This window comes from Orbicella franksi, chromosome 8 (genome assembly GCF_964199315.1).
Source record: "Orbicella franksi chromosome 8, jaOrbFran1.1, whole genome shotgun sequence".
Classification (NCBI taxonomy): Eukaryota; Metazoa; Cnidaria; class Anthozoa; order Scleractinia; family Merulinidae; genus Orbicella; species Orbicella franksi.
The window spans coordinates 8,192,118-8,219,297 of record NC_138152.1 but is presented as its reverse complement, the minus strand read 5'-3'; the positions used below and the strand labels follow the sequence as shown (position 1 = coordinate 8,219,297).

Sequence of the window (27,180 nt, the reverse complement as noted above, 5' to 3'; positions counted from 1 at the left end):
AATTTGTCTTTAAAGACTGGCGTTTTGGCGTTTCTATCACCTTCCTGACTTTCTGCGCCTTTTGGAACGGGTGAAATAATTTTTTTGTACGTGCCGTTTGCTGTTTGAATAAAACATTTGTTTATTTCATTCAAAGATATTTCTCTATCATTAAAGATTGTTTAAGCCTACATTTAAATAATGATGGCGTTTGCGAAGGGAGTAGAAATCGAAAATAGCGTGATTTGTTGGCTGCAGCGAACGCTGGAAATACTGAAAACTTCAAGACCGCTCAATATCTTCGGTTCATTGACAATTTTTCCTTTCTTGAGGTCTTTTTTGTTTACATCGATTAAATTTTGATAGTACATGGAAATTTTCAAGACCGTTTCCCTGTACATGTATGCACATGTAACTAAATATTTTACAATGCCCAAACACCTGTATTTGTTTACACGAAACCGCTTCCACTTATGGGATGTGGTCAAGTTTCACTTCTTTTGATGCTGAAAAGACATTCAACATTTCAGAGAGGCAGTAATCAACTCCTCAATGAAACCCACTAGTTTATTTTGTTTACTCAGTCATTTGAAGCTTTTCGATTTCTATTTCCCTATCTTACATGTGCATTGTATCAACTTACGTAAATAATTGACAGTTGTGGTTTTTCCTTTCATGTAGTTTAATTCAGATGAGCTTTGCTCAATCACTACAAAATAATTTTTACATTGTAATCATACATGTACATATCACGTGCTTTGAATCAATATGAAATTAATTATGATCCCCTTAGTAATAATATTGTATCATCCTCCCTTCTGTAAGATTCTTACTTAACTTGTAACCACTTTATTACAAGACATTATAGCACCTGATGGCAATAAATTATATATGTATAATTATATGTATTTATTTTTTTTCCTGTGATAAATTGGCTAACAAGTGGGTTTGTTTATGCCACTGTGTCTCTGAATTGGCTTACTGTCATCTACAAACCATTGGTAATATATCTTTGCTACATCTAACTCAGATACTAGACACAAAAGCATGTATTAAAGAACAGATACATTTCTTACAAATTACTATTTATTGCATTTAGTTCATCACTTAAGTTCTACAACATTGCTTTTCTCCAGTGAGAAATTTTGTGCAAAGTCTGAAGTTGTAAGTTGCAAAAACAAGTTCCGTCAGTAGTTGCGAATCACTTAAAATCAGGCTTTGGTACTGTAAACTGATTGGCAGAAAGCGAGGGAATTAGAAATTTTCTCAAATACACAAGTGATAAAAGAGGTAAAGTTGACTGAAATCTACAGACTCCTTTTTTTTAGGTTTAGGGTTAAGGTTAGGCCTAAGGGACAAGATGGGAGGTACGGTGGCCTTGTGGTTAGTGCGCTCGGCAATGGATCTAGCGGTCCGTGTTCGAGCCGTGGTCAAGGACATTGTGTTGTGTTTTTGGGCAAGACACTTGTACTCTCACGGTGCCTCTCTCCACAAAGGTGTACATATGGGTACTGGTGAATTTAATGCTGAGGGTAACCCTGTGATCGACTAGCATCCTATCCAGGGGGTAGTAGAAATACTCCTAGTCGGTTCAAACAGAAACCAAGATAAGCCTGGCCTGATGGGCCCCTTGGCTCTATGCAGACTTTACCTTTTACTTAGGGACAAAGTACTGCATCAAGTGGGGGAAGGGACAGCAGAGTCAGAACCTCCCACTTCCCATACCCTGTTCTCCCACTTCCCATACCTCTATCTCTTGACTCCCACCCTTGTTCATCCTGCTCGTGTCCCCTGTAAATTAAGAGACTCAAAACACATCCTAGTCATTTAGCTGCACAGTCCTTAGGCATTTCCTTTTCCTTTTTTCCTTCATTTTCAGCCTTGCTACTCTTACCCACATCTTTCAAGTGAATGACCTATGACATAACCACTGTCAAAGGGTTTCATTTTGAGCCTCATTTTGAGCCCAAGGGTGAATTTTTCTTTGACCGTCGGCCTAGAAGTCTCTAAAGACACTAAATGAAAGTCAGGTAACATTTTCAGTTCTTGTTTCCGAAAGTATTTGAAGCCTTAATGAATGACAAAAATTAGCATTTTGCATTTCTCTCCGGATTCCTGCCCCTTATTCTCCCGGGCTCCTGCCCCCTGCCTCTCCCCACCATCAACAGATGGCTGAATGTTCAGGAGAGGAGTTACCATATGGAGAGCATTGGTCAGTGTTCTCTCAGTTGGTGTTTTTACAGCATTGATGTTGTGGAAATCATCCATGGACAGTATCTGAAAGGATTTTTGCTGAGCCAAAATAGAAAAAAATGTACAATAGAAGAGGTTTTCTATTGGGAAATCCAGATAATAGTAATATGTAAACAAATATTAATTTTAGAAAGTTATACAGAGTCTCAGGCTCTAAGGTAATGTGGTCAGAAATTATCTGGGTGGCCTTATAATCAGAAGATTGTTGTGTGAATACAGGGGGGATAGCCTATTTATAACTAAAAATGAAATTCATTTATTGAGTTTTAACTGGAAGTTGTTATTACCCAGATTTTATGGTATTTTTATTGTCTTATATGCATGTATTTTTAATTACCCTTTTAACAGCTTTGTATTCCATGTCTTCTGCCATCTTAAGATAATCAGATGTCATGTACTTCTTGTGGTTTTTTCTAATAGCTAAATAGCTTTTCTAAACTCTAATAGCTATGCAACTAGTTTAAAATTATTTTCACACTTTAGAGGCGCTAAAAGCAAAATACAGAACTGCAACAATTCGAAATTATGACAAGAAACAAAGAAACAATAATAAACATGAAAATTTTAAATTTTATTTTCGCTAACCTCAAGCTTCCTGAAGTACAGTATAATTAAAATTGGATATTTTATGGTAAAACATACCTCGGTGAATTCTTCCTCGAGTTGAGGCTAGATTTTGAACTCTTTCGGGGATTCAGTCCTACACTTGTTACAACAACGTGTCCAAGATTTATACGAAGCACTGCTTCGATTTCGGCCAACTTGGCCTATAATTCGGTGATACCGAGTGAGGACAGGATGACCGTGTTTATTTACGTGAGTGCCCCCAATCGATCAAGTGGACAAACACGAGCATGTCTTACTTGAGAAGTTGATGTCCTCAGAACACCGCTACAGCAACACAAAAGCTGCCTAGTTTTAGCCTTAGCGCAAATCGTAACGTAAATTGCCACTGGCTCGCCGCTTGTGAGCGTAAACTCTCACGAAACAACAACAATTTCACACCGTGTGCAAGTTCAGTTTGGCTTTGGCACAATACATAATATTAAATGGGAACTATCCAACAAATGAGCGGAGTTTAAAAGCTAAGTTTACAGTGTGCGCTCTAAGTTTTGTATCTTTTTGACTGTCGATAAGACTCGCTGCGAAAACAATGTAAAAGTTGCAGGCATTTTGCAGTTTTGTTAAGGTGTACCGCTGACCAGCAAAATACTGTATCGCGCCCCAAAAAACGTATATCCGCGGTGTCAGTATATAGGGGATTAACCAAATGCTGTTTCAAAGAGGGAGCTGAATTTCACCGTTTCGCAGCCCCCAGGCTCAACCGGCCCGAGCTTGTGAGGGCCGGACTTGATGGTGGGGGCTGCGATAAGGTGAAATAAAGCTCCCTCTGCGAAACGGTATTTGGTTAATCCCCTATATACTACTGCGTGTGTGTGCTTTGTTTCAGACGTGGAGTAATACTATAAGTTCATGCATGTATATATACTAAGAGTAGGCCTGCCAAACGATAAGGTGATCGTTCAATACAGATTTATCTATCAAACACCGGGTGAATTTGCTCACAGAAATTTCATTCCAGAGCTAGTAAAAGGTACATATAAGTTCAAAATAGATTATTGGTCATCATGTATGCGTTTTGTATCATCCGTTGGATTGTCAGTTCAGACTAACTTAATGTGAATGACCGCATTTAATATAGAGATATTTGCCATTGTAATGTAGCTTTTCTTTGGAATTCCTGCATGTTTGGTTTCTTGTCCAAACATTAACAGGCGTAAATGTATTGTTTTAGAATAATTGTTTTAGAAAGGCAAATAGAGAAATGCGCTCTTCCCTAAGTCACAGATTTTCTCGCGAAGCTTTTTTTCTGATTTAACTAGCCGATTGAAACAGACACACTAAATCAAAAACGCTAAATCTTATCTTTTTTCTACCGGCACTGTCTCTAAATCTACTTTGTAGTGTTAGTAGTAAGTAACTAAGGTGTCGTTTTGTAAAGTACTTCACGTAATTTTAAGAAGGCAGGTAAGCTCAATTAGTGAATTGTGAGCTTTGTATTGTAATGTAAGTCATGTTTTGTTTAGCAATGTAATGTAAATAACGCTGTAAGTGACTGTTATTAAGTGACCGCTAGCAACATAATTGCAAGTAACGCTCTAAGTGACTGTTTAGTAAGTGACCGTTGGTATAAGTAAAAATAAATACTAGAGATTACTAGTGATTAATCCAATAAGTACGGTTATATAATAAGTAGAGAGATGTTGAGTAATGTAAGTAGAGTAATGTAATGTAAGTTTAGTCCTGTACGAATGTTTCTTTAAATAATAATAATAATAATAATAATAATAATAACAATAACGATAATAATAATGATAAAAAATAAGGGAAATTCTGTAAATTAAAACACACAGAATGTATGTTTAGATTTGTCAAAAAATGTAACTAGTGCTAGTGTTATTGTAATTACTTATGTTATCGTTAGTGTCTTTGTCTTAATATAAGTTACTTGCATGTAAAGTATAAGCATTCATTGTAATTACTCACGCTAATGTTAGTGGGATAGTTTTAATGAAAGTTATGTGTTTGTTAAGTTTTTTTGTGTGTGTGAAAAAGCAATAAACATGTGAAAAAAAAAAAAAAAAAAAAAAATAGAAATATGGGTCTGGAGCCAGCGCTATTTTGAACGGGATTCATAACTTGTCATTGATGCAAATGCTATTTGAAAAAACGATGGTTTCTTCAGCTTTATGGGACTTGTAAACTGGGTCACATTGATTGTGAGCTTTGAAGGGAACATTTAACAGTTTACGAGAAAGTCTAAAATAACTAACATCCATAATCTCTTCTTGGTTTGCTTCCTTGGCTACATGCCCGGCGTGGCTTCCTTGCTGACCCCCTTGTCATGGACGTTTGGCTGCCATACACTACATGTATCACATCCGCCACTCCAAATAAAGCGAATGATACACGGTTTAACGTCGTTCAACTTTTGTTGATCAACAAATGTTGAACATTGTCGCGACTTGTTGAAACGTTGTTGCAACTTGTTGAACACTCGTGCAACTTTTGTTCAGCAACAACTACACATTTTGACGCGAACTTGAAATGGCGGACGAGGATATGTTGCTGTCGCTTTGTGCTTCGAGCGTTATCGCCGTTGACATGAAGCGTCGACAAAAAAAAAAACAAGCAAACAAAAACTATCACCTGAATTAGCAAGGATTTACCCACTCGCTGTTCCAAGTTTTGCTGCAGTCTCTACCAGAGCTGTGTTTCTCATGTCACGGTTTTTGTGATCCTTCGATCTTATATCGCACAGGCACGGAAAAGTCTCGTGCGGATTGATCAGTTGAGTGGTGTTATCAAAACGGACTCCATTCGAACTCAGCTGATTCCAACTTTTCGGTCGCCATGTTAATATTTCCACGAAGGCACGTGACACCAAACTCGAAAAAGATTGTGTTACTGTTGGGTCGGTTGTGAAGGGATATTTAGGTTCGCGCATACGTAGAGGTGGCCTCTTTGAAAGGTGACCACAAGACCACCGAGTTAAAACCTCAATTATGTCAAGTTTTCTTCCGTTTTAGGTCAGTTTTGTTCAAATTGTCAGTGTTTTTCTAAGAATTCTACCGTTGTAACATCGTGGCATCATTGTGAGTTGTTCTCATGGCCTATCGTGAATTAAACGTTCTGGTTAAAGTGAATTTGTCCATGGTTTGTCGCCGTTCGCAGCTACAGATAGGTTGAAGCCGTTTAATAAGTGGCAATTTGTTGACTGGAGTAAAACCAAGCTCTACTTTCGTTCAACAACTTTCAACGTGTTGAACGGCATATTTCAACGGTCAACATCACATGATACACTGTTCAGCATTTGCGGAACAGGAGCTGCAGCATTTGTTGCTCAACAAATGTAGAACATGTTTCATAGGATCCACTGAATCGGAGAAGCAAGCTTACCTCAACAAATTATAAAATTTGGAATATCAGTTAGACTTGGTGTCAAGAGCCAATTTAACTGTTAATTTTCAACGAGAAGCTGTCTGTAAGTGATCGATAATTTGTCTGGGGAAAGGACCAGAAAATTCGTTTAAGAGAGTCAAAAATCATGGTGAACTATTTTCTAGAAATATGCGAGTCTTAGCCTTAATGTGTTAAGAGCGGGATGTTGAAAGTTTCGGCTTCTACCACAGAATGTTTGATGTTCAACGAAATTTGCGCTAAATGATAGTTACAACACAAGGGTATGTTAGGAGTAACATAGTTACCATTCTCACAGTGTTCGCCCTCGAACCCAGTAGTACACGAACATCGATATCCTTTCTGTGTAAAACCGGACTGACAAGTTGAGTTGTTCTTGCACTTCCATCCGATCTTTCCGCACTTGTTCTGAAACAAAGAAAAGGAAAATAGTCGCTTATAAATAATTTACTACTCTCTTGTTGTTAGAATAAATGAATGAATGACTGCTCAAGACACACGTTTATTTCACTCTTGGGATTGAAATTCTGTCAGCCAATTTTAGCCGACTCAACCCGGACGTAAGAAAAGTAATTTATGCACAAATATTAAGATTTTCGTGGAGAGCTTATATGTCCATTAACTTTGGTGTAAATTGGCTTATCAAACAACTGAAGGCGAAACGTTAAAAAAAAAAAAAAAAAAATGATAGTCACTTACTTCGGCGCCACGATAATAGTAAAGATGGTTGTCCGTCAGATTCCCGTCGTTCTCCAAGTGAGTGGAGTTATTCAGCTCACATTCATGTGTTCCGTTGGGATCTCTGTTCTTAATATTAAGACTGACACAGTTTGCATCCAGGTAGCAACGGTATTCACACTCGTCCAAGTCATTGACAATCATGGTTTTAATCCAGTGGTTCACTAAACGTTTCTCAGCATAGAAATAGTGGGCTGGAAAGTACAGCTCACGTCCTCCATCTGAAAAAAATGTAAACATGTTTATCTAGAGCTTATAATAAATAAAAGAAAATTTGAAACAGGCTTTTATAATTAAAGTCTGAGACAAAAATAAATATTCAAACATTTTAAAGAACAGAGTAATTTAGGAGTGAGTGCTGAGGGCTTAAGTACATAGTATCTCCTATCAACATGTAGTATATCTTTATTTCGCTTTACTCTCCACGCACAAGATTGATTTTTTTTGCCAGACCTTTGTACAAACAAATCGGTAAAACTATAATTTCTAACCGGTTCGTTATTGTTGTGATACCAAATATATATGAAATAACTTCTTTAAAGGGGAGCTAAAAGTGTAGTCGCAATTTTCTTTCCCGCTTGCTAAGTCTTGTGAGGATCCATGATAACTGCATAATTTATTTATGAGTTCACTTTTCAGTGTCATCGCTTTTTTATGAAGAATTTACGAGGAAATCCGATAGTAAATCGAGAAATTTCAGTTTTTAGTGGACCAGATTAATTTTAGGTACTTTTCAGTCCCTTTTACATTTTCTTAAAGCTAAAGATATATCAACTAGGTGCCTTGAATAACACTGATAACATCTTATTTATGGGAACTAGATAAAATAAATTTCACAGTTCAAAGAAATAATGCTAACGCAGGCAAAATTATATCATTAGTTTCACTTCACCAGTACTTTCAACTGTTTTTTCCCTATGTAGTTTGTTAGAAATAATTAGTTTTTCAGAAGAATTTTAAAACAGTCAAACAGAAGTTTGCAACACGATATAAATAATCTCAGTACAAAGTGTTTGTTTACATGTTACTCGTACCTCAGGTGAATTCTTTCTTAAACATTCGACGCTGTTGTTTTAATCACTTACTTGTTGTTTAAATGGAATAGCAAACTACCAATATTTTGAAGACTGGACACCTCGAAGTCATAATTTAGAAATAATAAGCAAAGAACGTAAAAAAGGTCTGAAACTCAAAATCGATTTTTTAAAGTGCGAGTGACGGCTTGTTTTTTAATCTTCCCCTTGCCGATATCAAATGTAAATTCTCCTATCTAAGCATCGCACATTTCTCAGTTACTGTCCTTTTGAGAATTATGTGGTATATCAATATGAATATCCACGGTGGTTTTGCCACCTGTCTATTCATACAGCATATTAATTTTCTGACAATAGAGAGTGCTGATCAAGCTTTTTAAGTTTAGTTAGGAAAAAAAAAATAATAATAGTTGTGGAACCCGAAATTTCGCTCTGTGGCAGGAGAATAAATCCTCCCCTCGAAATATTAGCTTTTGTGGACTGAGAGGTCTGATCATGTCTTATGGAAAATTTCCCTGCTACAAGACTGAAATTAGAGTGACATGGAAATGGCTAATTAATACGAGAGACAACGTGTATATTGGATTTAAATCATGAACTTATTTCAGTTTAGCTGCAGTTTTAGTCAAAACGGTTTTGGTAGAGGGAAATTCATCCGGGTTTAGATCTTTTTACAAAACAATTCGCATTTAATTCGATAATATTTCTACTATTGCGTCAAACCCCTGCAAACTTTTTAATTTTCGCTTAAACAACCTCTGGTAAGAGTATTGTCATTTTAAATTAGCGGTGGGTAATGATCAGGATCACGGCGGTTTTAGTTATTACAAATGAAAAAAGGAATAAAATTCTGTGTTCCTATGAACGTTTTTCCATATTTTTTTTCCTGTTACTTTCACGAGTGTTTCCGTAACTTGGTAGAAACGCTAGACGTTTGCTTCTTAAGTAGCTGACTATCACCTGCTTTACGATCTTGAATTAAAGTTAATGTATGCTACAATGTTTTATTTTCCTTTTCGCTGGTGGAAAAAAAAATACGAGAAAACGACGAAAGATCATTCTTTCATTTCTATTATCAAAATATGAATTCTCTTTACTCGGGCCATCATAATGTCAAAAGCTTTAATGTTGTGTTTCTCTCGAAATATACAAGGAAGACTCCTACAGGAACGAGCACCAAAATCGAACAAATCAATAACAGAGCGGAGTTCTGTTGTCTACGCAAATTTGCCTCCATTGTGGGTGGTTTTAGACAAACTGTAACAATTTCCTCTGACATACAAGTTTCGATTTACTGGCCAAAATAATGTAGTGAAGCGTTTAAACTTCTCACGCTAGGAAACGGACTGATTTAATGGAAAGCGTTTGCCATAAATACATGTGTGGCATAGTAAAATTATGTTTAAAATGCGAGATAAGAAACTTTTAGGTAATTTGAATTTGGTAAACATGGCTGATGTACGTACGTTTCTCATACATGATATTGTATTCAGATAAGATAATTAGCAAAAGAATATTCGCATGTCGCATGTAACTCATTTGAATTCCAAAAAGGTATAACCTCTAATTATTTCCAGAAAATCCAAATTCGACGTTGTTTAATAGACTTAAATGGATCGAGTGATTGTCTAAGGATATTACGGTAACCACCTCACGTTAACTAGGAGACACCTTTTCCAATGAAGAGGAAATTGCTCGGCATCAACCTTTATTCAAGTGTTCATGGTTTCTTCAAACTGCTGTCATTTGCTTTTTATATTTTAGACATAAAGCTAGTTTAAAATTAGTCTCACTTCCTCGCTTTACATGCTGACAATGCGTAATTTTCCAGAATGAAATGGTTATGAACACAAATGCTTGCAGCATTCTATCACATTGCTTCCAAATCTACGGCTAATTGGAGATCATCAGCGAATGTGTTGGCCCCCGATTCAAACGGAAGACTTCAAACTAATTCCTGATCACGACCAGAGGTAGATAGGCCTGTTTAGATACCACTTAATTTTCAAAATTGGACAGAATATTGTGACAACATCAATGGATTATACGCTTGATTTTCTTTATTCTCTTGACGTGTCCGCCACTTGACAATATTAATACAGCATGGAGAGATATGGCGCCGACTCTGCGTAAGTCAGAATGGAAAGGATGTGATGCTAATTCGTAGACATTCGGTGTAATTTCCGACAATAGATTCGTTGCACAAATTATCAATAATCCTAATTTAACAGCCATCTTTAGCCCAACTGAAGAAGCCTGAATAAGGATAGCATCTATAAAATACAAAGCAGGTAGAAAGGAAATTTTCAAACTCACCCTGCGCTCGAGTTGGACAAGGGATTACTGAAATCCATGACACGAGAACGAAAAGCAGAGAAAAACTCATTCTTAACCTGCGGCGGATGTCTCCACTTAATAAGTCCCAGATACAAGTCAATACAGTATTGAAGAAGCACCAGTGCAGTCTAAGCACCAGTGATGTCTGGTCGAATTAAGCTCCAACAAAAGCTAACAGCGACTAATGAAAGGTGGCATTATTTGGCTCACAGTTAAAACAACGCTCAGATAATAGGCGTAAACCAATCATGTTACGTCTTCGCTTGACAGCTTATTCAGCGCATGTAAACTTCCCATTCTAGTTGTGCATTTTTGATGAAGAAATAGAATACGGTTATTCAATTAATTATTAATGTATATTTTTTTGCCTACATGTAGGCTGGTTGAATATATTCGAACGAGAGCCATTCTAGTTTAAGTTCGAAATAACCCACAAAGTTAAGCTAACTCACTGTCCTCAAGCGATTACAAAAGATATTTTTTTGCAGTTACACCTTAGATAGAAGAAGAAAATAAATTTCCAAAATTCCGGCTCTCCTTGTAAGAAATATGATTCTTTCTTAAACTAAGTGCAACGATGATTGAGTTTCTGATTCCCGCTATTTAGTCTCGCATCAAGATTCTTTATTGGTATACTCTCACTTGTTTGAACGTTATTATTGTGAACAGGATGGTCTATCAAAATTTTATTACATAGACACGAGTGTTTTACTGGAAAATACACCACTCGCAAAATTCATACGAAACTACATCCGGGACTCGAGTGGCGTATTTTCCATATCCTCACTAGTGAAGATATCGGTGATTTCACTGATATCAAGTTTGTCTCTTAAATTGTACGTAAATTCGTTGGTGTACGGTCGAAACATCTTCGGGTCTTCCTCGAAAGCCTTCGGCAATCTTTGGCAATCTTCGAAAATTTTCGGAAAATGTTCGGCAACGTTCGTGTGACCTTCGGAAATCTTCGAAAAGTGGTCGAAAATCTTCGGAAAATCTTTAAAAACGCCGTCATCAGCATGTCTATATAATAAAAAGAACATTACACGTTAGCTCGATGATATGAATTTTATGTTCTCGTGGCAAGAACAATATCTCACCCGTTCGCTGCGCTCACTCGTGAGATATTGTTCTTGCCACTCGAATATAAAATTCATATCTTCTCGCCACCGTGTAATATCATCTATGCATCCCTTGTTAATGATTTTTTTTGCCTTTTCTTTCTTCCCACATGATTTCGCTCCTACATTTTTTCCCTGAAACTATCCTTTGCTGCAATGAGAAGTTCTAGATTTTGAATACCACAGCAAGTTAAATGTGATTGAGAAATAGGTGCTAAGACATCTATCAAGCCCATGACAAAAGACTTCCTGGTCAAAGCTTACACTTCCTCCGGATGTCTGAAAACTTTGCATTTTTGGAATTTTGCCTCAAAATATCAAGTTTATGCTGATAGTTTCCAGACAGCACTTGTTCCCTTAAAATAATCCAAAATTATCCCTTGTCCCATGCTAATGACTGATTCTTTGTTCCCAAAAATCGTTTAGAGTCTTCAACAAGCAAAGAACGAGAAAGATAACGATTATAAAGAACTATTAGTTTAGCTAAACATGTTATCAAGATTGAAAAAATTGTGATCATTATGCGACCAGTGTTTGTTCTCACAGTTTGACATCGTCATTATTAGAAGAGGTTATATTTCTATTTAAGGAAGACTCGCCAAAGGGGTTGTTAAAGAAACATAATAAAATGCGCAAACAAATTTACTAAAGAGCAGTTCTTAGAAGGATTAATTACCCAACAGATGTCTTTTGTCCGCCCACCACCGTGCATGTTACTCAAGCTAACTAACTATTTTTCCAAAGAAGACGTTTTATTTCCGCTTTGTGAACAGTGCGAGACAAAAAAAGTTCGTTGAGCTTTAATATGAAAGAAGATATAAAACTCGCTCGATATATGTACAACACAACACAATTTTGTTCGTTCAGTGACCTAAGCTAATCCTGCAATTATCGAAAAAACGTTTACTCAAAAATTAATGTTTACATATATACGGAAAATAACGTAGCTGTTCCAGAAGAGAAGTTTTCTTGGTCCGAAAGTTGAAGCGTTCAATTCAGGGAAGAAGCTTTCCAGAGAAATGGAATCGACTGCATGTCGGTGGCTATAATCCCGTAATTATGAGGAAAAAAAAAAAAAGAAAAACGTTTTACTCAAAAACATTATGTTAACATCTACACGGAAAATAAAGCACCTGCTCCAGTAGAGAAGTTTTATCCTTCCTGAAAGTTGAAGAACTTGTAAAATGAAAATATTAAACCTTTGGAAAAACTTAGAGATCGGCTCATCCTTGATCGTTAGATTATCGCTCAACTTTGTTCTCTACACGAGGAGCTGCGATTTGTACTTTTTTATCGAGGGTTATCGTTAAATCTTCAAGTGTTGATAGCGATCAGCACTAATTTTCTCCACATGTTCGAAATACTTATTAAGTAAGCATTCTGGTTAAGAGCTTTTAAGAAGATGACTACAATAAGTGAAATATGGCTGCTGATATGCACGCACTTTCTCCCAACTGCTAAATGCGAAAATGTATGGAGACAAATATGTTAGAAAAGTTTGCGCGTTTGGCAGATTTGAAAGAGAGTTACGAAATTTTTATCTCGCCACGTTTCACAAAGCATGTTTTACGAAGGGTTATCAACACTCTTATGCTAATTTCATACTTTTCTATCGGCGTCGAATGAAAAGTTAGCTTTTAACGATAATAGATTCAAAAGTCAATAATATTTATAATTTATAACCACTCTGCATAATTTAAGAATATTGTTTTTGCCCAACACGTCCGCTCGTGTTCAGACTTGCAGCATCTTCCGAAGGAAGAATATTGTTGTATGTTCTTGGGACGTATAAAACCTAGAAAAACTGACCAATTTCAACTTCGACGCAACTCACTTTGCCTGCCGTAGAAAATGAGCCAGCGAGGAAGATAAGGAACAAGGACGGAACATCGCGCGTGCAAAATGCCATTCCGTTGACCAATGGAATAAAACCGAAATGCAATTTGTTTACAACCAACGACGACTAACTTAGAGATATATTAGAAATAATAATGTTTTAGTCGTGTGTTGTTTGAATATTTAATGATCCGTCGGTTTTTTACTAGCACTTTATGCTAAGGGAAATTTTTATTATTTTAGTAGGTTGTCGTGCAGGAAGTTGAAAAGTAGTCAAACAACTCCACAGCAGCTAGTTTCTTGAAATTTATCCGACACGATTCAGTTTTAACTTTGCCAAACGAACTGAGCCACTCTTGAAAGGGTTCCGCTAGGCTGGGCAAATTTGAAATGCCAAATGTTAACTAAGATAACATTTTTATCTTTCTTCAAACAAAAAAATACACTTGTATTTCGAATTTACAATTCGAATGTCACACAGCTCTGAATTAAGTGCGTGCTCTGGGGTATTGTTTTGACGTATTTCTTAATATGTTGTGTATTTTGGAGAGCTCACTAGAAAGCTAAGGAAGATAATTAAATATTATGACGTAGTGGATATAAAGATGTTTTAATTTGACTTCCTCCCCAGATGGCGATCAACTTTTTATTTTTGCAGCATGAAATTACACCTATTCTAAAATTCCTAAAAATGCAATATTTTGGAAACAGAGTATCTTGGTTTTTGTAGCTTCACTGAAAATTTACTCATCGTTATTTTACATATTAAATATTGAATGCGGTTTCCATTTTTAAATGTGTTTATATTGAATGATCTACTGACGTAGTCAAACAGACGTTAAAAATATTTTCATACCCGCTAAATAGCCTAAGTTACTCTAAGGAGTACGTTTAATTTTCCAAATTTGTGCATCATTAGGAATAAAACATTCTATTTACTACGTTATACATATCGGTTTTAGCTTTTCTTTTTGGAAATTGCGGTCACTTTGACTTCCCGTTAGACAGTTTTCCACACAAGATTGGAAAAATGATCACGGCTTTGAAATTAATATCTATGTTGCTTTCTTTTTTCCTAATGGTTCATGCTGAAGTTGGACGTTTTATAAATATAAGGCTTTATAGATATTGAATTCGTATCCGAGTACGCTTTGAGATCTTTGACGGAAAACATGTCCAAACATGCGTTTTAATGCCAGTCAAGAAATGTTTTTTCCGGTGAAATGTTTTTCAAGGTGGAGCACGCATTAAGGCAAATAAAAATTTTAATGTGTTCTATATCTCAGCCTAGACCTACAATAACATGTATTCAGGCTAAAATAAGCATATATGCCAAGTTTGGATATACTATCAAAGGAAATGTTTTCCCACGAGCCAAAAGGGTGAAGGCAGTTTTTATGAAAGGTAAATAATAACAATACATCGAGTAAAAATATGAATTTTTCCCGAATCTGTAGGGGACAATAAGAAACAAGACACCGAAGCAGAGGCAATGTTTCAGCGATCACAAGCTTTCGACACTGTCACAGCGTCTTTCTCAAGTGAATATGGCGGGAATATATATGTCATGTGAGCTTGAGTGAACCAAGTCACGTGCCAAAACATCTCTGTATAGGGCCGGAAGTGCAAATCGACTGTCTCGATTGGATTGGCACAGAATCTCCAAGGCCTCATAAATTCTTCTTCTGATCAAGTTGTTTTCTTCTCTTGCTATGACAGTCGACCTATTTTCCTCTAACTTGTGGTCTGTTTCCCTAAGGTGTTCTCCAAAGGCGGAAAGTGTCAATCTAGTAGTGTTAGAACGGTTCTTTAAACGGACCGTGCATGGATAAAAGGGTCGGGCGGTTTCCTAGTATAGATCTTTTTACAATCAGCACACACTAATTTGTGGATGACGCCAAACTTCCTTCCATCGGTTGTGGGATCTTTAGAATGTACAAGCTGTGATCGGAGAGCATTGAAGGGAACATTGTAGGTGTTTGTACCGTGCAGCCAGGGAGCAGCGGGTACAGGTTAACAGCAACGCACCCCGAGTGTCCCTCTCCCCCATGTACAAAGTGTATCGGAGAAAATCTCTCGCGCCTTCCGCAAGGCAAACATGTACTTTGACTCTTTCATGCTTGACTTTGCTCCAAAAAAGCCGTATTTATTACCGTTATTTTTTTATTTATTTATTTTTTTCTTTTGGCATGCAATGTGGCTAAATTGCACTAAATTTTGCTAGGAATACAATATTTTACATTTCATCTAGATTTTCCACTATTTTCCACAGTCTAATGAGCAACGTTTTACTTTAGCGCATGCGCATAAGCCATTATTTTGCTGATGCGTTGCGAGTTTTGTTCTGCCTCCTTTTCCTTCACTTTTTCTCTCTCTTTCTTTTTTCGCTATCTTCTACTCTTTACTTCCTTTCTATCAGCTGCAAAAGAATTTGTACTGACAAATGAGACATTGATCAATTATGGAGGTAATGGCCAAGTTCACCAGCAATAGACCAATTTCGATATATTAAAATTCAGCCTAACACAACAGACCTCAGCACGATGTTCTGGGCAATAAACCTCACAAACTCTGTAGTTATTCCCTTGAGCCTCGTACTAGTACTGAGGTCTTGTTTTTGGCTGAATTTTAACATATCGAAATTGGTCTATTTTGCATTAATGATTGAACATTTGTTTTTCCAGTAGCTCTGTCAGCATTCAGTCGATTTTCAAAATGGACACACGTGTAGAAAGTTGTCTCTATTGAGTTTGTTGTTTATCAGAGCAATCTGCTGACGTAGAAATTGATGACGTCACAATTAGTTCTTTGTCTACCTTTCCAAATGTTGTCTGGGGACAACACTGGCCGCGAAAGGGTTAACTTGTAGTACGATTTTTATTCAATTACTTTTTTATTATTATTTTCAAATTTGTAACGATCTTTTTTTCAGGTAAATATTACATTTCTAGATCATTTTAGCTCAGATCCTTCTAAGTCAGTTTTGATGATTTTCTGACTGTAAGAAAACAGGTACGCAATGCGCACAAGTGTATTGAGATCAGTGGTGGTTCTTGTAATCTGATTGGCTCTCAGTGGTGCGATTTAGTCACGAATCACATTAATTTTACCCTTAATCGCATCTTTTCCCAGCCCAAAACTAGAAACTAGTAGCACTTGAAAACGCGGGAGAAGCAAGTAAGAAGCGTTCGCTTATACACATAGAGTCAAAGGAATGAACTACTCGATACAAAGGTGTCCAAGTAAAAAAGCTTATCTACACACACGCACATATCGCTGGGATATCTGTCAAGGAAGTTTTAAACCTTTAAAGGTGTTCATTAAAACCCTGGGACGTGTACACAGCGGCTTACTTCATATCCATTCACAGTTTTTGTGTACAACAGTTATGACTTCTCTCTGCTAGGGTTGGGGAATGCAATTAATATTGCGGCATAGTTCACAAGAATTCATCCAGCCGACCACAACACTGCAAATTGGTTTCATAAAACACAATAAAGCACCACCTTACTTTCTTGCTCGGACTGTTCAATGATAATTCGATTTTCTCTTTTTCAGAGTTATCGTCGTTGTTCCTGACATTTTCGCCGTAATGTACCAAGAATTGTCGAGGAAAAGGTTGTTGTTATTCATTGTGGTAGATGCAATAATAAAGTGTATTATCGTTTGTCTCACGATGTAGTCACTTGAGATGTAGATCGCGACGTTTCGACTACATCGTGAGACAAACGATAATACACTTTATTATGTACCAAGAATTATAACGCACGTGCCCAGACGTTGTTCTGCTCATTTAACCTTTTGCTTAGCGACGTTCTCGCTGCCATTGCCGTCGTGGTTTTCTTGAGAAAACATCAGTTTAGTTTAGGTATCATCGACAATATCGAGAAAATATTTTCAGCTATAGCTAAGAAAGGCACTTCCTTAAGTGGTAGCAGTGTTAAATTGCTTTTAGGTTTCGACTCGTTGTTGTGTGTTTCTCTAGAATACTTCTGGTGAATGATCCTGTAGTGCTGGTCTCTCAAAAGAGATAAAATACCTCCACCTCACCAGGAGTGAAACGAAAACTTCCAGCTAGAATTGTTTTCTGGTCTTTTACTCCACTTGGACGATTGTACGAGAAACCAATCTGTGCATATAAATTAACATTACTATTTGCCTTGTCAGCAATGTAAATATCATGCCCTCCACCAAATGTTGGACCGTAACTTGGATTCATGTAAATTGCTTGTGATGGGTTTTTCACCTTACTCTTAAATGGCCTTAATCCTTCTTTATTGCTTAAAGAATAAATAAAGGCCTTGTCAGTAGTGCGATATCCACCATGATAGCTGGAAGTGTTCGAAGTGTTCGCTCGGTCGTCTAAAAACGGCGCAATTGGTCAAAATACTCTTTGAATAGAGCTTTTCGTCTAGCGCGCTTAATTTTCACGGGCCAAACTGGCCATTTAGATATGGTATACCATAGCATAACTTTTTCTTTAGAACCTCTTATTTGACGAGATTTTGGTATACTAGAAGAGTTAGGATTCTCTCAAATCAGTTGAAATTTGGCGGGTAAATTAAATTGCGATACTAGTATTTTTCAAGTGGTCAAGAGGTAGACGAAACGTACTTACTTCAAAATGAATTTTAGCTCAGAGAAATGATTAAACCGAAAATCACAAGCTGTGAGAATGTGAAATCCAGTCAAGTTTCCTTCTTTCTGTACCGGCTTGTTTAAAATGCACAATTTTGCATATATTCCATATGCCAACTTGGTTGATTAAGTAGTATTTCGAACTTTCCTAGATTTCACAAAAAATATGAACTCGCTGGAACTTTTAACCCTCGGACGTACAAGCGAACTCGTACCCCTACCGTGGTGCAAGTGGGAAGGGGGTAGGGGGGTGGTGAGGGGTGGATGGGACCTTCCCATTCGGTTTTCGAGCGAAATAAATTTCATTGACTTGATAGCCCTGGCCTTGCTCTACAAGATAAAACCATTTTTGTTGGTTATGATGTCTATGACGTTCAATGACGTCATTTGAACCGACATCTTGGATCCGCCATCTTGGATTATTTTCTTAAAAGTCAAGAAATAACGGAAATAATTCACGAATTTGTACAATTTTATGAAGAAAACTGGAAGAAAAAAGTTGATTTTTGGCTAGGCCTACATGAGATTTGATGGCTGCAATAACATCGTCAAAAATGATGGACACGCAGTTGACATATCAAAATTTTCGCAGAGAATGAAGGAACAGCTACTGAAAGTTTAAGCTCCTTACAGTAACTTGTATTTTCAAAACTTTGAAAGAAGCTTATGGGGGTGGCATCTACAGCCCCTCTCCCCTTGTACGTCCTAGGGTTAAAGTATGTTTCTGAAAATAGTTCACCAAAACGAAGTTGGAAAATTCGAATTTTCCAACTTGCTATCAGATTCTCCATATTTAGAGGCAGTGGCTCTTAATGACGTAATTTGACGTCAAATGGCAGCATGACCAACAAAAAGTGTGCCATCATTCAAAGCAGGACCAATGCTATCTATTGAAGTAAAACGATTTGGATATCCCATTACAACGAAAACCTGGAAGAGCCCAATCTCGATCGTTCCCGGGGCCTTTCCCCCAGAAACGCCCTGGGAACAAGTTTGAGGAGAGCCGGCCCTTGTACTCTTGTTGGGTATGCGTCTGCATGTACATCTGAGGGCTGATTTAATATTTCGTTTCCTAGATCTAGTTAAACTTACCACAATAAACATACTTTCCGTTGTAGACACTGTCCAATGAACACCACAGGGAAGAAAAGTAACTTCCATCTGTGGTACAGTGGTGATAGGTCTTTCCCTCAAAGTTGAAAGGAAAGTAACAACATTTCCCTAGCGATGGACAAAGACTCCCTGTGAAAGTCAATGATGCTCAATATCTACCAAGGGCTGATTGAATATGGTAATGAATCGAAATCGAGCTGTTTTAATCTTCAGTGCAATGTTCTTTAAAGGGAAGCACAGTGGTGTCACAGAGTTAGTATGCCAAGAGACCATGATCTTCGATTCGTTAGATCATGGTCTTTTAGTATGCTGGACTCATCACCAAGTGGTCTGGGTTCGAACCCTGGCCAGGGGTATTCTGCTGTACCACTTTGCACTTAGAAAAATTTACCTCTCTCTACCAGATGTATAAATAAGCATATCATATTTCCCTGTCTTATAATTTAATTTAAAAACAACAACAAAAAAAAACAGATTCCAACAAACCAACTAAAGTAACCAGCCACAGACATACAAACTGACTTAATGACTGACACACAGACAGACAGACTGACTGATTGACAGACAGAAAGACACCCAGACAGAACAGTATGCGGTAAAGTACTTGAATGGAATAAGGAGGTAGCATGGTCATTTACCCCATGGAGCGTCTGTGTATCCTCCAAAGACGTACTGATTACTTTCTATGATTGTAACAGTATTTTTCTTTCCATCACAACGGCTGTGAAAGGTAAAAGCATCCCAGCCATGTAAGGAAGCGCGGTAACACAGCTTCCACTCAGAGTCATCCCCAACAGAGGGCCCAAGAAAATGCAGAAGATGAGTGACATAAGATGCATTTTTCGACAGTATTGTCGAGCTTATTGGGAGCTCTGAAATAGAAAGAGAAAGTTTAAAAGTAAGGTCGTGATGGGTTAATAATATCAAATAAAAATACAGTCCAACCTCTCCTCGAATATCCACCTCCAAAGCTGTAAATGCTTTTGCATTATGCACAGTTTACTTGCTCGCATGGAGAAAGAGAAATGCATATACATGCTATACCATAATACGGACTCTCATCTACCGCGACGGGGATCTTGTGCAACTGATGAATTTGAAGGATGACGCACTTGTAGTGGGTTTTTTTTTTTTATTTATACACATATTTGTCATATAACAACTTACTAGTTTCGCATATTTTCGCAGCGAAACCGACCTCACACTTGCAAAAGTAACCTTCGCGTGTACTTTCACATTCACCTCCGTTTTGGCATGGATTCTGCCCAGCGCAAAAATCTATGGCTTCACCGAGAAAACAAAAACAAAACGAGAAAGAATTAAGAAAAACATGTAAATGCAGCTTTAGTGACCAATCCCACTTTTTGACCAACGGCATGAACGGCTAGGCAGAAATTTTAGCAGAGCGATCCGTCGGTGAGACAGAGGAAAAGTGAGTTCTCTCCAATATTTATAAACTTTCCCTTTCTATTTACATCCACTGACAGAGCCTCAAAGCGTTACAGGTTTTCTTTACCTGCACAGACATGGCCATCCCAATGGCATCCGGCTTTACAAGTGCAAATGGATGGTCCAATAGTATTATTGCACACGGCATTTGCATTACAACTGTGAATTTTTTCCTTGCACTCGTCGATATCTCAGTAACAATATAAAATTAATACCCATATACAAAATAGTCAAAAAAATATGTACAGTATTTTGAAATCTTGGAGGTTTTGCGTTACCGTCTTTGTTTATTATATAAATAATAGCAAAATAATATGTACAATGTTTCTACGTATTTCCAATAATGATAATAATAATAATAATAATAATAACAATAGTAATTTTAATAATAATAATAATATAAATTGAGGGTAGCACACAACAGTGATCACTGAAAACCAGTGGCCTTCATATAAATATTTACAGAATAAAATTAAAAATATAGAAAGATTATTCATAAATATGCAACGATAATATAAAAAACTAAGATATGAGACACACTTAAATATCAAAAAACAAAGCATCAGATTAAGTCTAAACGAAGAAATTTAAAAATTTAGGTGATAAAATGGTCCACTTCCTTATAACTGTTCATAAAATGTTTAAAATTACTGAGAAATACCTTCCATCCTCAGTCTCCCGTCTTAATCGGGGGCAGACAAGGTTTAATTGAAAAACATTGACGGAAAAACGTCAAACAGCTCCGTGGCACTGGGTAAAGACTTGTATGAAAGTGGTCAGTAAGAATAATCATGAATAAAAGTACCATATTTCGGTAATGTTTCCAGACGTTTCGGGCTTGGCCCTTCGTCAGTGGAAAACCATGTTCGTCGAAATCAGTGCAACGTTTGCATAAAGGCTTAACTGACCATGTCAGCTCTTTCTTCCGTCCACGTCTGCATTTCTAACAAGCATCTTGGTAAGATACGATGGACACTCCCCTAAAATTGACCTCCCGACAATAACACAGAGGAGGGTTGTAGAATTACTGCTCTCTATCCCAACCCATAAAGCCACCCGAGATGATGGCATTAGTGCCAAATTACTCAGAATTGCTGCACCTGCAATATTACCAACGCTGATTGTTTATCGTTCAAAAAATTATTTCTTACCAAGATCACATTGGTCACCTGTGAATCCAGACGAACATAAACAGCGGAATCCTTTGCTGGTAAAACCCGTTTGACAGGTTCCATTTTTCTGACAAAGAGCGTTACCACAAGCATTCTAAATTAACAAAAAAGCGCAATTAAATCGATGACATAAAATCTTCAGCTATTTTTAATCATTACCACGCCCATTGAATTAGGTAAAATACACACACATACCCTTGTGGTTCTTTTTTTCACAGTAACCATTGGACGTATTCAAAATAGCTTAAAAAACGCGTTTTTTTTCTTTTGTTAAGAAGGTGAAGTGGTGTTTGAACATTATGTCATATCTTCGTCCACAAGTGGTTTAGTAAATCACTCCGTGCAAGAAGTGGATCAGCTAATTATATATTTATAGTTTTTTTTTTTTTTCTTTTTTAACAATGTCTCTTAAGATCGCCGAGAGCTTAAGCAAATGAGGACCGTGGCGATTGAACGAGCACGAACCAAAAAAAAATGCGTTTTTTTTATCATTATTATTCGTTTGCACGTCGTCTGGGATGACTTTCAAAAGTAGTTCGAAAGTTATTATTGAGCTATGTAATGACCAATTCGGAGATCCAGCTGTTATATGTCCCAGGAACCCTACGGGGCATTAGGCGTCAAATAAAAGCGTAAAATTTTAATTGTGCTGGTTTCAGATGTTGTCTTTTCTTCTATTAAAATATACTAGAAATTCGAAATTCACGAGCAATTATCTATGTTAAAATAGAGTAGAAAGTCTTTGAAGGCTCTTTTTCTTGAGCCAAAAAAGTTACTGTACAGTCGAAGCCCTTCATTTAGCACTTTCGTCTTCCCCTCCCCTCCCGGCACATCAACGAGTCAATTATGCGAGGGTATTCCCGTGGAAGGTAGACGACGTTGTCTGTTGAATGTTGATTACTACTTCAATTGACAAATGTTGCAAAAACATTCTTCCGTTTTAAATGTCGACATTTCATTTAAATGCAGAGGGAGACCGGTCATGCAAAATTCTGACGTCCTACATACAATTGTTCCATGGTACACGTAGCCTTCTGTTTTCACCAGGTCGTTCTCGTGTTCTTTATGAGTTGCGTTGTTTAAGTCACAGTTGTGTGTTCCAGTATATTCAAAATTAACGCTGACACAGTTGTGTTCTAGGTAGCATTGCAGTTCACAAGAATCCTGGTCCAAAACTTTGATGGTTCTTATCACGTGATTAATCAGTCGTTCCCCATAGAAGAAATAAGAGCCTGGAAACTCCAATTCACGGCATTGATCTGAGAGGTTCAAATAATCTCACATTAGTTCTTTGCCGTTAGCCTACCATTACTGATAATATGTATGGGTAATCAAAACTTAATTAAAGTTAATCAGAAACCCACGACCAGGAACCTCAATCTCACATACTAACCTTGGATTCAACCCTTTCCCGCGCCCTGTCTTTAAAACGACCAATTAGAATGCAATTATAACAATATTCCATTGTTGTCAGGCAAGCCGCATTCGCGCCTTTTAAATAACAATAGAAAGAAAGTTGGCTAATATAACAGACCAATTTCGTAGATAACACCGGGGGGACAGAAGCTGATGTAAGAGTTCGCATCAGCAAGGGGAGAGCAGCTTTCCAACAGCGGAAGAATGTCTTGAGATCATCACTTCTCGGCACCAGCACTAAAATCAGGATCTTTAACACCATCGTGAAGCCTGTATTGCTCTAGGGAGCCGAAACCTGGAGAACCACCGTCGCCACTATGAAAAGAATCCAGACTTTCATTAACACCTGCCTCAGAAGGATTCTTAAGATTCGCTGGCCAGACATCATCAGCAACCAAGATCTGTGGAAACGAAAGAGACAGCAGCCTATAGAAGTTGACATCTTTCAAAGACGCTGGAAGTGAATCGGCCACACCCTTCGGAAGTCCTCATCTAACATCACAGGGTAAGCCGTCACCTGGAACCCTCAGGGGAAAAGGAAGAGGGACCGACCAAGAAACTCGTGGCGCCGTGACCTAGAGGCAGACACGAGGAGAAATGGCTACACGTGGGGAGAACTGCAACGACTGGCCCAGGATCGTGATGACTGGAGAGTGCTCATTAGTGGCCTTTGCCCCAGACGGGGCTACAGGCAATGATGATGGTGATGAAAATTCAAAATAAAACAATAAACATCAGTACGAGGCTCTGGGGAATAACTTTACAGTTTGTGAGGTTTATTCCCCAGAGCCTCGTGTTGAGGTCTATTGTTTTAGGCTGAATTTTAATATATCGAAATTGGTCTATTCGAAGGAAACTTTAAAGTTCTTTCTTCGTGCGAATAAGTTCTTCTTTAGAGAGCAATGACGGGGAAGGTTGTGATCCAAGTACTGCTGGGTGTTGTCAAGTAGTTGTGCGCTTCCTGATAATCCTCGCGTATTCTTATCGCCACCATCCGAGATCGCATAACATAGTTCTCAATCTCTGTTTTCACCCTGAGAACGACCTTCTCCAAAGAATCCAAAGAGCTCTAAAGCTTTTCTTAATTAATAAGCTATTTTATCAGACTAATCGAACAACACACGGCTCTCGATCGCGAGCGCGAGCACGATTCGATGTTTAGTTTAAACATTTGACAACTTCAAGATCAGGAAAAATGTTTATTCAACCTCAAACAAGTTCTCTGGGCTGTAAAAAGGGAAGGAATACCCCTAAATGTTCAAGAAAACAGACGAAGGACACGAGAATATGCGTCGACATCGCAGGCTATTTTTAACCGTAAAATTGAGCCCAGGTGGTCCGCGAGGAAAACAGTATTGCTCGCGGGAAATGCTGTTTCAAAAATAGAAAGATACGGGAAAGGGTTAATTGAATCAAGGGTATAATTCATATGGAGACTCTGGAGTTATGGTTCCTGTGAGTTAATTTAACGTCATTCCCGTTAAAAAAGAAGCCAAAGTAACTATTATCCAATAACCAGTAACCAGTACCCATTATCAAGTAGAGAAAAGAAAATAACGGTGGAGATGTTAATTTATAGTATGAAAGGTGTAAGAATAACGGGCTAATTTAATATCATATAATATAGTGCGTGACAGATTGTCCTCAGGTCCCCTCACTATTCAGTTATCACTCACTAACCAGCAGAAACACAGTGGTCTTAAGTTGGACGACAACTGTTTTTAGGATCGGCAAAACCGGTTTTGAGTAGGACAAAAACCGGTTTCGGGTTTCGGCAACAAAAACACGGTTTTGGGATCAGCAAGAACCGGTTTTGAGATGGGGAAGAAATGGTTTTGGGATAAGCAAAAACCGGTTTGGATTCGGCAAAAACCGCTTTTGGATTCGGCAAACATCGGTTTTAAGATCAGCAAAACCGGTTTTTAGATCGGCAAACACCGGTCGGTTTTGGGATCGGCAAAAACGGTTTTGAGATCGGCAAGAACCGGTTTTCATATAAGACAGAAACCGGCTTTCAGATCGAAAAAATAAAAATAAAAACTGGTTTTGGGATTGGCAAAAACTGGTTTTTATATCAGCAAAAATCGGTCTTGGAATCGGAAAAACTGGTCTTGGAATCGGAAAAACTGGTCATGGGACCGAGAAAAACTGGTTTGGGGTTCTGCAATAACCACTGGATTTTCCTCAAAACCGTTTTTTCCGATATCAAAAGCGGTTTTTGCCGATCCCAGAACTGTTTTTTACCCATCGCAAACCAGTTTTTGCCGATCCCAAAACCGGTATTGAAAACAGTAATTATCGGTTTTGCGATCGGCAAAAAAACCCGTTTTGATAGTAACAAAAATCGATTTTGGCATCGGAAAAAAACGGTTTTGATATTGGACAAAAACAACTGAAAAACAAGTAAAAGCAGTTTAAGATAATTTAAGATACTTTTTAATGCTCTAGCGGCAGGATAAACAGTCCATTACTATATGTCACACCTGTAAAGTAAACCTCTCTGTTGCAAAATTATCACGACTGAATTGAGAATTAAACATTTTAGCCTCTAAATGTGGCGTAAAAAGCAAAAAAATACACAAGAATAGATGAAAAATGATAATGAGAAGTCAATTCGGGCAGTTAAACGTTTTAACCTTTGTATGGTTCTTATCGAATACTTAAAAGAATTCCATATTCAAATATAATTTTCACGCACTGTGTTCTGATATCGTGTGCAAAATTTTTTTCCAGGTTCTCACCTGTACGATCAGTTGCGTTTTCCTTAAAAATCCGCGTAAAAAAGTTTCCCCACTGAGACATCATTCTAGAAAAATATTCTTTCGCTTTAAATAAGAAGATTTTATGAGAGGAAAATGATAAGTAACGCGAGTAACTGATGTCAAACTTTCGTCGTCAAAAGATTCATGAAGTTTGGCGACCTACTACACCAGAATAACAAGTAATTATGACAAGATAATTTTTAAGCCTTAAAGGGCGAGACAAACTATAATATCGAGAATTTCAGATACCCCCACTCTCAAAAACCCGCAAAAATGTTTAAGAGCGTTATAAAAGCGACAGTGGCTTGTCTAGCTGATGCTTTGAAGGCATTAACGCAGGGGGGCTTGGAGGGAACTTCATTTAATGAAGCTTAAAAGTTCATATCTTGCCTCTAGCATAATAAATTATTAGAAAACAGATCAACATTTACAAGACTTACCATCCAAGCAGCTGAAAATAGCTTTGAGGGAAAAAAGAAGAAAACAGATTCGATAATGTGTTGGAACGCCCATGTCGGAGCAGCTAAATGTACTTTGAAGGTTTCATGGCGCAAAATATTGGGCACAATATTAAAATTCAAATAGACTGCAGTTGCAGGTGTGTTAATTCAGACCTGAGAGTCGTACATGACAGGTCTGTCAAGACACTTAGCAGTTGTTTTATTACTTGCTCTAATGAAAGCTTTGGGCTTGTTGTCATAACGCGGTCATACTAATATAGGCAAGAACAGGTACGAGCTTAACCTATCAGGATTATCAGGAGAGTTACTTGAATCGTTTGGCGAAAAAACACAACTTGAGCTAATTACTATTGGTAGTTTGGCGGCACAGAACATAGAGATGCAATGCGTATTGGAAACCATTACAAATCACCATGAATGAGAATATAACAGTTGTCAGACGGACAAAAAATGATTTCACATTAGCACGTGCAGGTGGCAACTATTATAAACAACCGATTAAATTTAGTAGAAATATCAATTGAAATCAAGTAGTCCGACTTTGTGATGTTTCTAACAGGAAAGGAAAGGGTGAGGATAGAGTCTGTTCGTAGGTCAAAGGATGGTGTTCGTTGATTATTAACATTTCTTTAGTGAGACACTGTAATAATTTGTTTCGGCATGCACTTTTTGAGTACCGTATAGTTGCTAATTAAATTCAGTTTTGCGTTCCGCGCTTCACGAGTATGTGTTTCTCAATTGAAGAGTTAAAAAAAGCTAGGTATGCTCTGCAACGCGTTGTATATGTTGGTGTGTAACCAATATAGTCCATATCGCTTGAGCCGCATTGTGACTGATGATTTCAGCTCCTTGGGTTTTAACATGCTTCCAATCGATTTTTCGGCTTAGGAATT

The 27,180-nt window shown here is 37.6% G+C and overlaps 3 protein-coding genes across 3 annotated transcripts in view; 1 reads left to right on the top strand and 2 right to left on the bottom strand.

Annotated features, from left to right (window-relative positions):
• LOC145495492 (uncharacterized) overlaps positions 1-27,112 on the bottom strand; it is a 46,542-nt gene extending 19,430 nt beyond the window's left edge. The window contains exons 1-8 of the mRNA XM_081475125.1: positions 26,267-27,112; positions 22,657-22,907; positions 21,628-21,742; positions 20,195-20,311; positions 19,666-19,899; positions 19,007-19,156; positions 6,913-7,172; positions 6,501-6,621 (exon numbers count right to left, since the gene is read on the bottom strand). Of these exons, the coding sequence (XP_081331251.1) occupies positions 6,501-6,621; positions 6,913-7,172; positions 19,007-19,156; positions 19,666-19,899; positions 20,195-20,311; positions 21,628-21,742; positions 22,657-22,907; positions 26,267-26,339 (1,321 nt within the window). The 5' untranslated portion in view covers positions 26,340-27,112. The remainder of the gene's footprint in view (positions 1-6,500; positions 6,622-6,912; positions 7,173-19,006; positions 19,157-19,665; positions 19,900-20,194; positions 20,312-21,627; positions 21,743-22,656; positions 22,908-26,266) is intronic.
• Positions 1-27,180, top strand: part of LOC145495529 (solute carrier family 25 member 32-like) — a 240,583-nt gene that overhangs the window by 67,811 nt on the left and 145,592 nt on the right. The window lies entirely within an intron of this gene.
• The window catches only part of LOC145495627 (uromodulin-like), a 176,107-nt gene that overhangs the window by 34,417 nt on the left and 114,510 nt on the right, over positions 1-27,180 (bottom strand). The window lies entirely within an intron of this gene.